The following is a 10,724-nucleotide window of genomic DNA, read 5'->3' on the forward strand; positions in this document are numbered from 1 at the left end:
TTACTTAGTTCGGAGCCTTTAGCGACTCCTACTCCAAGGCCCGCACACAAGGGTGCCTTCGATGGACACTCACTAATAATTCGAAGAATAATTACAGAATTGAAGTACAGGAATTATGTATAGAAAACAAAACCGACAATAAGAAAAGATAGAAACAGAAATAGCACTTTGTTGAAGAGATTTCGCAGCGTCGCAGGAGCACAGAGGAGTAGATCTTTTCGTTGTTCTTCTTGCTCCAGCCTTCACCCTCCTTATATAGGAGGTTCGGGGCGCCCGGATACCTTCAAGGTACCCTGAATGTGACATAACCCAGCCACTCATGAAGCTCCACGTGTCGACGTGTGTTGGGGATAAAGTTTGCATTCTGGGCGCCCGGACCACTCTTCTCCAGAAAATTCTTCTCCTGCAAGAAAGAGTTAGTCCGAGGTAAAATGCAAATAATATTATCCTACAAAATAAAATGTTAGCACAATTTATAGATAAGCAGAATAGTAATTAGATTCCGTCTCCTCGAGACCGGAATCTAGTCATGATCTCGACTTAGGTATCCGAAATGGGTCTAAGTCAGATCGACGCTTAATGTTCCATTCCCGGGAACGTGTTCTCACAGTCACTCCCCTCCAGTGACTTACCTTCACTTACCTGCTAGACGTCAGGTCAGCCCTTCAACCCGTTTGGACTTCGTGTCAACTATCTGGTTAGCCCGTCGACCTAGCTGGACTTCGTGCCAAATGTCTGGTTAGCCCATCGACCCGTTTGGACTTCGTGCCAACTATCCGGTCGGCCCGTCGACCTAGCTGGGCTTCGTACCAGACATCAGGTCAGCTCGTCGACCTGTCCAGGCTTCTCTTGCACACTCAATCAGAGTGTTAGATAACAACGAAACTAACTTAACCTATTTTTCCATTCATCAAAACTTGAGTTAGACCGTTAGTGCTAACCGTATCAATACAAGTAGGGTCGGTTGCTGGGATTGTCCCAGCAACACAGCTTGTACTGTAGTTGCAACTAGCTTATTGAAGTCTTTCGTAGCCATAGTGATGACGTTTGGTCTTTCAATATCTTCAGTGTTGGGTCTTCCAGTGGCATCCATCTTACAACGTCTCAGTTTAGTTCTTAACTCAGAGTTTCCATAGACGATACCACTTTGATCATATCTGAGAATGTTGACAGTTGACTCATTGGTGATTGTACACTAAGATTGACTATGATCACTTGGCCACGCGAACTCGCGAAGCTTTTCCAAGGAGCCTAGGATGAGAACACGTCAAAAAGAGAAGGTTAGAATGACAGTCAGGGGTTCCCTGGCGTAGCCACTTTGACACTCAAGTAAGTCCTTGAAAGAGGAGTAGTTGTGGAAGAATTAGGGTTTGATGCATTATATGCGTGTACCTTTTCTCAAGAGCTCTAGTTGTATGTCATAGGATCATGATTACTTTCCATGCTTTTCTCGTGCCCCTCGTTTCTTGTGATCGTTGTCATATTATCTAAAAATGAATAACCATCACACCCCCTTAATTTCAAAGTGAATAGTGATATTTTTCACTTTTCTGGCTATAATAGTTGCGTTGTCCACATCTTCAATAAATAATGACTCTTAGTAACTAGGGGAATTCCAGTTTTGTCAGAGGGCATTTTGAACCCGAATCGAGAGTTAGGTCGAGAGTCAAGGGTCAGGAGTTAGGAGTCGGGAGTTGAGAGTCGGGAGTTAGAAGCTAGGAGCTGAGAGTCAGGAGCAAGGGGTCGAGAGTCAGGAGCCAGAAAGTCGAGAGTGGGGAATTGGAAGTCAAGAGTCAAGAGCGGGTGGTCAGGAGTCAGGATGATTATTGTTAACTTTTGATCGCCACTTGGTAAAATTATTAACTTCTTCAATCACATGTCATCTTCCGATTGCGCTCCCGCATCAATTACATCATATTTATGGTCAGAATTGAACTTGGAGGTAGCTTTGCTGTCTCTTGCTCATAATATGTGATAGGGAAATGTTTTAAAATATAGAGTGTTGTCATGTGGGATTTTGGAGTCGAAATTTGATGTATCTGAGCATGTCATCCCTTATGTCTTGATCACTTATATTAATGGTTAGTAGTCATCTATGATTTATCTTCTCTATATTGACCTAAGAATGAATTAACAGGATATTTAGATGAATAAATCGTCTTTTATCAGGTGAATAAATCGTCTTTTATCACCTGATAAGAAAATGTTCGTAGGCTTGGGACAAAATAGGTCTTATAAATCTCCGGCACTTTTCTTGCGGACTCTGCCGGCAGCGAGGCAACAATCACAGCCTACTCGAGTGTCATCTTTGTTCTTGATTTTAGTTAAAGATCACTTACTTGTTTCAGTAATCATCATTGCATGGCTGCATCATTTGACCATGCAAAAGATAGTTATAGAAATCTCAAAAGCACATGCATTTGGAGACTAATATAATTAAGATAATAGTTGAATAGTTTGGATAAGTATGGCGTGATTAATTAGGCCTAAAGAGTGTAGGTGGAGTCAAGGCACATTCTTGTAGCTCTACAGCATTTCTCTCCCTCCCTTTTTTTCCTGCTCATCTCCTGCCCTTTTCAAGGATCCTGTACCCTCCTAAAAGACAAACACCCAGATCGTTTATTACAGATCCCGCCCGGTTTTGTTGATGTATCACAAACCAAGCATATAATTATATTATCTGTATTTTCTCGGCTGAAGCCTCTTTCCTTCAAAATACAATGAACAAAAAAGAAAATTGATTGAGTAATCCTGTTCGAAAGTTAAAGAGACGGAAATTAGGATGGGGTGCTCATATTGATCTTCTGTGGACTCCATTCGGGCCTGTAATACAAATTATGTCAGTGCCGAACCAGGGAAGGGGTCCTGGCGTTGACCCTCCGACGTTCAAGTCAATCTCCGACGATGAAGAATAAAACGGAGCAATAAGAAGACTGTAGCACAAACAGTGAATATCGTATGTATTACGTACTTCCGTTGATACTTGGACTTCCCTTTTATATAGAGCTCCGGTAGTGCGTGTGCATGTTTCCCAAGGTGAGCACACTTCTCAAAGTATTTCCTGAAAAGACTTGTCAGTAAAAGTGTCTCTGACACAGTACCTTAATAGGTCGAGCATATTTCTAAAGTCACAGTGGAAGCTTTCGTCGTACGATCTTCTGACTGCCCATGCCCGATGTCGGCGGCACCAACTCTCAAAAGGATGTCGCTGGATATCAGAGAGAGTGTACTGCTAGGTCGAGCAGGTTGACCGCTCGGCCGATGATTCGCCACTCTGGTGCCCCGTCCGATCGGCCAGAACCTCGATGCTCCCTTACGTGTCTGCTCGACCGAAGTTCCAATTTGCCACTGTCGAGACTTGCTGTCAGGCCGAGCGGGGTAGCCGTTCGGTCGAAGTTGAACTCTATCGGTCAGGCTCTGCTGTCTGGCCGAGCGGGTAGTCGCTCAGCTCGACTTCTGCACGTCGTCTCCCTTGAACGTCGATTGTTTGACTTCTTTTCGCAGCGAAGGCGACGGTGGGTCAAAGCCTTCTCTCCAATCGAGGCATGCTTCACCCAATCGGACGATGACATCTATGTATTGACCATCTTAATTTTATCCTCCTATGATCTCTACCGTGTCAACAGGATGAGATTCTTCGTCATCACCGCATCAGTGATTAAATATGCAGTAGACCTTTTCATGAAAAAAATACAGTAAGATAACAACTTAAACTACATGTTAAGATACAAGTTAAGAATTCCATTTGATATTCTATATTTATATATATAGTGACGGTAAGTGATCCTTCAAATTTTGCACTACGTTCCTTTGTCTTATTGACATATGATCAGTTAGTCCGGAATATTCTGCAAATTACTTTTAGGGCAAAAGTGAAAAAAATACTCTTGTTTTTTTTAATCATCCCACTTTAAATTTATTATTATCTCTGGTCAAAATCTTCCGTTTAAATCTTGAGTCAGTCGAATGCATGGTAGCAACTGTGATTTAGTAGTTGTTACATATTATAGCAACTACGATTTCATAATTATTATAATACATACTTAATTTATTTAACGTTAGTATGAATTCAATGTAGATTCAATTTACTCATCTAATATTTATGTTGTAGCAGCTACGGTTTGATAGTTGTTATAACGTATATAGCAGTTATGATTTCGTAACTACTATAACACGTCTGACAGGTTCAGAAATTAATCGAGAGATAATATTATTGAACAGTATTAAAGGGTAATTGAGTAATTGTATACGACTGAAAAATGAGGTGGATACCTTTTTGAGAAAAAAAAATCATAGAGCGGAGCTTCCATTTGATGATTTAGAAGAAAAAAAACAAAGATGCCTTCTTTATTTCTACCCTTAATTCTAATTCTTAATCAAGCTTAATTTGATGTATCTTAGCTTGTCCTTCCAAATCTTAGTTTGGAAGTCAATAATGCTCTCTAAATGACACACTTCGAGTATGGTCTTCTTAGTGTCCCAAACAGGAGAATGAAACATTAGTTTATGATGGTAAAACACTAACAATATTGGAGTTTTATTCATGTGGCGAGTGCAAAAATTAGGACTAAATCAATTGGACAAGAAGTGCCTATCTCAACAACCCCATGGCCACAAGTTTCTCAGTACATTCCAAATGCTGAAACCTTCCAAGCTGCTTTCCCTGCGGACAGCCTGCAGTTCAAAACAACTTACCAAAGCCCCCAAACCGTGTTTAGGACACACTTCGAGTATGGTCTTCTTCTTTTGTATCCCAAATAGGAGAATGGAACATTAGTTTTTGATGGTAAAACAGTAACAATATTGAAGTTTTATTCATGTGGCGAGGTCAAAAATTAGGACAAGAAGTGCATATCTCAACAACCAATGGCCACAGGATTCTCAGTACATTCCAAATGCTGAAACCTTCCAAGCTGCCTTCCCCGCGGACAGCCTGTTCAAAACAACCTGCCAAAGTCCGTCCTCAAACTTGATTTGGTACTTGTTTTGAGCTGAGATACAACACTTTGATGTCACCCAAGGGTCTTGCTCACTGAGCTAAAAATATATGGGCACCCTGCCTGCTTGCCTAATTCACTTGTTAATTGCAAGAGAACATTGTATTTTTGATGTGCACACATTGTGTGTGACCAAAAACAGAATTCTCAATCAGTTTGACCCAACAGAAGTGCATCTAATCACAAGCTTCCAGACATGAGCACGTGTTGTAGGACCTTCACAACCTATTCTTCCCCCAACATATAATGCCCTTTCCAATAAATCTGTTGCAAATGCACCAATTCCGAAAAATCCAACTCAATTTACGCTTGTTTATTCCTCTCTCCCTCGCCTCAGAAGCTACTGAAAAGTAGAAACCCAACTCCACAAACATGTCTGATGAGTGACTGAGAGAGAGAAAGAGTGTGTTTATATATATCATGCCAACGTCTGTGGTCTTCCTCACCTTAACGCCATGGTTACTGTCCTTTACTTGAGCTGAATTCCTCCTCGTTTCGTCGCTCTTGATTGCTCTCCACCTTGTGGCTGTTTAATTCCCAAGATGGTGGTGCTCAGTTGCGATCCCAATGACTTGGAAGGCAGCATGCGGCTCATCGAAGAGCTCACCACGAATGCCGGCAGGATACAGGAGGAGGTGCTGCAGGAGATCTTGGAGAGGAATTCCGGGACTGAGTACCTACATGGCTTCCTCCATGGCCGGAGCCGCCTAGATCAATTCAAGGAGGAGGTCCCCGTCGTCGATTACGATCAAGTTAAGCCTTACATAGATCGTCTTGCCAATGGAGAGCCTTCTCAGATCATCTCCACAGAACCCATCTTAGAGCTCCTGACGAGGTAAGCATTAAACAAGCTTGACGGTTAGCTAGCTACTTAATTTGTTTCATGCACGCTAATGTTGTGTTGCAAATTCTGCCAGTTCTGGGACTTCAGGCGGGCAGCCGAAGATGATGCCGTCGACGGCGGAGGAACTCGACCGGAAAACCTTCTTCTACAATATCTTGATCCCCGTGATGAACCGGTGAGATTATAAGGAACAACTCTTTGTTTGATTTGGATAATTAATGTAACAGTGGAGTTTGAGGTGATCAGGTACGTGGAGGGGCTGGAGGAGGGGAAGAGCATGTACCTGCTATTCGTGAAGCCGGAGATCAGCACGCCGTCAGGGCTTCCGGCGAGGCCTGTGCTGACGAGTTACTACAAGAGCGGCCACTTCCGGAACCGACCGTTCAATAGATATAATGTGTTCACGAGCCCCGACGAGGTCATCCTTTGTTCCGACGCGAAACAGAGCATGTTCTGCCAGCTGCTCTGCGGCCTGGTCCAGCGCACGGACGTGCTCCGCGTCGGCGCCGTCTTCGCCTCCGCCTTTCTCCGCGCCGTCAAGTTCCTGGAGGACCACTGGCGCGAACTCTGCGCCAACATCCGCTCCGGCCGCGTCAGCGACTGGATCCCCGACGGGCCATGCCGCGAGGCCGTTAGCCGCGTGCTCTTGCGGCCGGACCCTGCGCTGGCCGACCTTATCGAGGCGGAGTGCGGCCAGCCGGAGTCATGGGGAGGCATCGTGAGGCGGCTCTGGCCACGGACCAAGTACGTCGACGTCATCGTCACCGGCTCCATGGCGCAGTACATCCCACTTCTGGAGTTCTACGGCGGCGGCCTCCCGCTTGTGTCTACCATGTACGGATCCTCCGAGTGCTACCTCGGCATCAACCTCCGGCCACTCGACCGCCCGGCAGACGTCTCCTACACCCTCCTCCCCAACATGGCCTACTTCGAGTTTATGCAGGTCGACGACGAGCGGACCTACGAGTGCGCCTCCGACTGCACCGGCGATCTCAAGGTGGTGGATCTCGTGGACGTCGAGGTCGGCCGCTACTACGAGCTCGTTGTCACCACGTTCACAGGTGAGACTTCGCTTTCCTTGTGTTTCCACCCACATGACTCCATTAGTCTCCTTGTTCGTCAAATGACGGACACATGCGATCCCCTCCATTATTTTCCCCTCTCCAACAGCTCCTTGATTAGATCCTGCATGTCCAAATTAAACATAAACAATGTGATCAAACAATCGATCCTGACTTTATGTCGAGATACCTAGCCATCCATTTATAGAAGGTTTTCTGTCTCTTCATCATACCCAATTTAAAATTGTTTAGAGAGCTAAACAGCTGGCGATTGGAACAGAAGATCGATCATTGACCATGCAAGATTCACAATCACCGTAGCAGATCAAGTACTAGTTTATTTCTCAATAATTGATAATAGATCATCTCTTGCTCCTAGACTTTGGCAGCTACCTGTTTAGCCTATTGATCATTACATTTTCTTTGTCCTCTCCGCTTCCAGTTTTCCTCCTCTATTTTTTGTCTGAAAATTAGATGACGACGACGTACAAATTTTTCCCATAGAAATCTAAGAGAGGTTAGGGATGATAATTTTTTTCGCATAGCATGATAATGTTCCCATGAGAATTTAAGAGAGGGTAAGGATGATAATTTTCTTCATAGGGCATGATAATTTTCCCCATGAGGTTAGGGATGATAATTTTTCGTGAAGAAAATCTGAAACAAGTGTCGATCTACCAGAATCTAAACCAGATCTTAATCTACTTCTGATTTAGTTTGTCGTGAACTTTTTCTAGATTATGGTCCACTTGTTTTGTCCAACAGATAAATGTTGGATGAGCCATTTATTATGTATTCGCCTACATACGTTTAATCCTCTCTTCATAATTTGATGTAGTTCCTATCTGAATCGCAATAGTGAGATAGATTATATGTAAAGATAAAGGAAACGATTATTGAATTAATTATGGGATCATGTTTGACTAATTGTTGTTTAATATGCACGGATGTTGCAGGTTTGTACAGGTACAGGGTGGGCGACATCCTCATGGTGACCGGCTTCCACAACGCGGCGCCGCAGTTCCGGTTCGTGCACCGGCGCAACGTGGTGCTCAGCGTCGACACCGACAAGACCAACGAGGAGGACCTCCTCCGGGCGGTGACGCGTGCCAAGCTCCTGCTCGAGCCGCTCGGGTGGCTGCTGACGGAGTACACCAGCTACGCCGACACCGCCTCCATCCCGGGACACTACGTCCTCTTCTGGGAACTGAAGGCCACGGCCGCCAGCGGCAACGAAGACGGCCTGGCACTCGATCGGGCCGTCATGGAGGACTGCTGCTCCGCCGTCGAGTCCTGCCTCGACGCTGTCTACCGGCGGTGTCGGAAGCGGGACCTCTCCATCGGGCCGCTGGAGATCAGGGTGGTCCGCACCGGCGCGTTCGACGTGCTCATGGACTACTGCGTCTCGCGGGGGTCGTCGGTTAACCAGTACAAGACGCCGCGGTGCATCAAGCCGCCGGAGGCCATCCGACTCCTGGACGAGGTGGTGGTGGGCAGGTTCTTCAGCACGAAGGTGCCCTTTTGGGAGCCCTACGAGATGGACGTCAAGGCCATTCCTCCTTCCTCATGAGGCTCTGCTGCTCCGTCCTGAAGTTCAAGGATGCACGGAAGGTGTTCGAGGTTGGTCCACTGTGTTAGCGTAGTGACAACAGTCCTGGATTGATGATTTAGGTTTAATTTCATCTTTGGATTTGTCAACGCCATCATGTCTAAATTAGCTTGGTGTTTGTTTTTCTTTATAAATTGATTAAGAACATAATAAATTGAACGCGAGCACACAGGGGTTGAAAGAGCAGGCCTGTCACTTTGAATTGCTAATCTAACTTGTATGGCAACTGACGGCATTAAATGGGATGTGAGATTTTGGTTTGGTTTATGTGTCTAAAATTTAATTGTAGAAAAAAAATCCCCTATCTTAGTAGATTTTTAGGGTCCATCTCTCATATATATATATATATATATATATATATATATATATATATATATATATATATATATATATATATATATATATATATATATATATATATATATATATATATATATAAATAAGGAGATAAGTACAGTCATATGCATTAAGTATTCTTCAAATTCATTTCAAAAACGATCATTAATCATTTCAAAAAATTCTGGAAAGAGGATAAAATCCCTATCAAATTTTCTGTCAAATTATTATTTACTTTGCCTTTGGCCTCAAATGTGAGCTCAGATAATTTTATTCTTTTCTTCTCGATAAGATTAAAATTTAGGTCTATATTTTAATTTTTTTATTTTTAGGATTTAGAGTCTATATAAATATTTAATTATTAATAATTTTTTTTTAAAGTAAATGGTGAATTTATCTTTAGTATTTTTCGGATTCTCTTTTTATTTCTCTATTAATTTTTCTTTGTCTGTAGAATAGTTATTATCCTCTCTAGCGTTACAAGATGCCTGCTCATGGAGTCATGGGAAGTCGATTGGATGAACATTGCTCAGACAGAGAGCTTGATCAGCTGGTCCGGCATTTCCATCGTACCTGCATGGCATGGGTGATGCAACTACTGCAAAATAATGTGGCAACAAGTAGCTATCTATAATCAGATTGGGCCTTGCAAAACTATAAAAGTAATATGATCTTTAAAAAAAAAGTGTTACTTGTAAATTTTATTTATGATAGTAAAAGGTGAATATACTCGTCTTTAACGTTCATGTTAATCTGTCCTAAGATTAACATGGATGAGATAAATCATGGACAACTACTAATCTTTTGAATAATGACTAGCACATTTGTAAACCCTGTTCAAATCCAATGCATGATGAGTACAAATCATGAGCGGAGGGATTTCGCAAAGATGATATACCTTAGTCTCCATTCTAGCCCCCTCTTGTTGTCGCCAGGAGCCTTCGCTAGTGTCCTTGTAGAGCTCAGTTTGACCATTGTATAATCACTAAATCTGACAAACTCCGGCCCGTTAGAAACTAACCCGACAAAAGCCGATTCAAAAACAACCGATCTGATGCGCATCCGACCTACCAAGAGAGGTCAAACATCAAAGAGTTGACTCATCCTTATCAAATATAGACGAAGCAAAAAGAGGATTATAGTTTGAATCCCAATAGATGTGCATAAGTTATGATCAGAATTTACTGGGTAGACAAAGCAAGGGGGAAAGCCTTTATAAAATCAGTTTTTGATAGGTGGCCTCATGACCTTTTCAAAAAACAAATATCGATAAACTACTACATGTTTGCTAATTATGACAAAGTAGTTCAATTTGTGGAAATTCCAAAATGAGAGGATCAGGCTTTTTTCAATTGGAATAAGAAAGAAAATAGAAAATCTTGGTGGGCAAATTATAATTCAGCAAATTCAGGTAACTCACTTATGATGTAATTGTATTAGGTTTCATCTTGTTTACATTTTTGGAACTAGATTAGACCACATCTAAGGAAAAGATAACGGGTCTTTGACCATTTGGGCTGTAAGCCTAGCAAGAAACTTTCTTGCAAAGGCATGCCTTTATACAACTTTGAGCGCTTATTATTGCTACAATAGAAGCTTTCCTGCTTTATTATTGAGCTGGAACCATGTACAACATCATCCACCGGGGCTTCTTATTTTCTTCATTACATAGCAGTCAGCCAAGTGTTTGATGCTCACTCTTGTCTCTCACGATTATCTAAACTAGGACTTCAGGAACATATATAGTACAACGACAGACATGAATGAAAGCTATTCGAGTACAGCTTCATGAATCTTGTCCAACTATTGAATTCTATGCAATGCTATGTCACCACTATCCCAATAACCAGTATAGCTCATATTATAGAATTATGATT

At 42.8% G+C, this 10,724-nt stretch overlaps 1 protein-coding gene across 1 annotated transcript; it reads left to right on the plus strand.

Moving 5' to 3' along the window:
• The first annotated feature begins 5,539 nt into the window (after window positions 1-5,539).
• On the plus strand, window positions 5,540-8,611 carry LOC122024891 (indole-3-acetic acid-amido synthetase GH3.17-like). Its single transcript, XM_042583615.1, has 4 exons — window positions 5,540-5,832; window positions 5,915-6,016; window positions 6,088-6,902; window positions 7,859-8,611. The coding sequence occupies exons 1-4, from the start codon at window positions 5,540-5,542 to the stop codon at window positions 8,470-8,472; spliced, it is 1,824 nt and encodes a 607-aa protein (XP_042439549.1). The 3' UTR covers window positions 8,473-8,611.
• The last annotated feature ends 2,113 nt before the right edge of the window (window positions 8,612-10,724 follow it).

The sequence above is a fragment of the Zingiber officinale genome, chromosome 9B (assembly GCF_018446385.1).
Source record: "Zingiber officinale cultivar Zhangliang chromosome 9B, Zo_v1.1, whole genome shotgun sequence".
Lineage (NCBI taxonomy): Eukaryota > Viridiplantae > Streptophyta > Magnoliopsida > Zingiberales > Zingiberaceae > Zingiber > Zingiber officinale.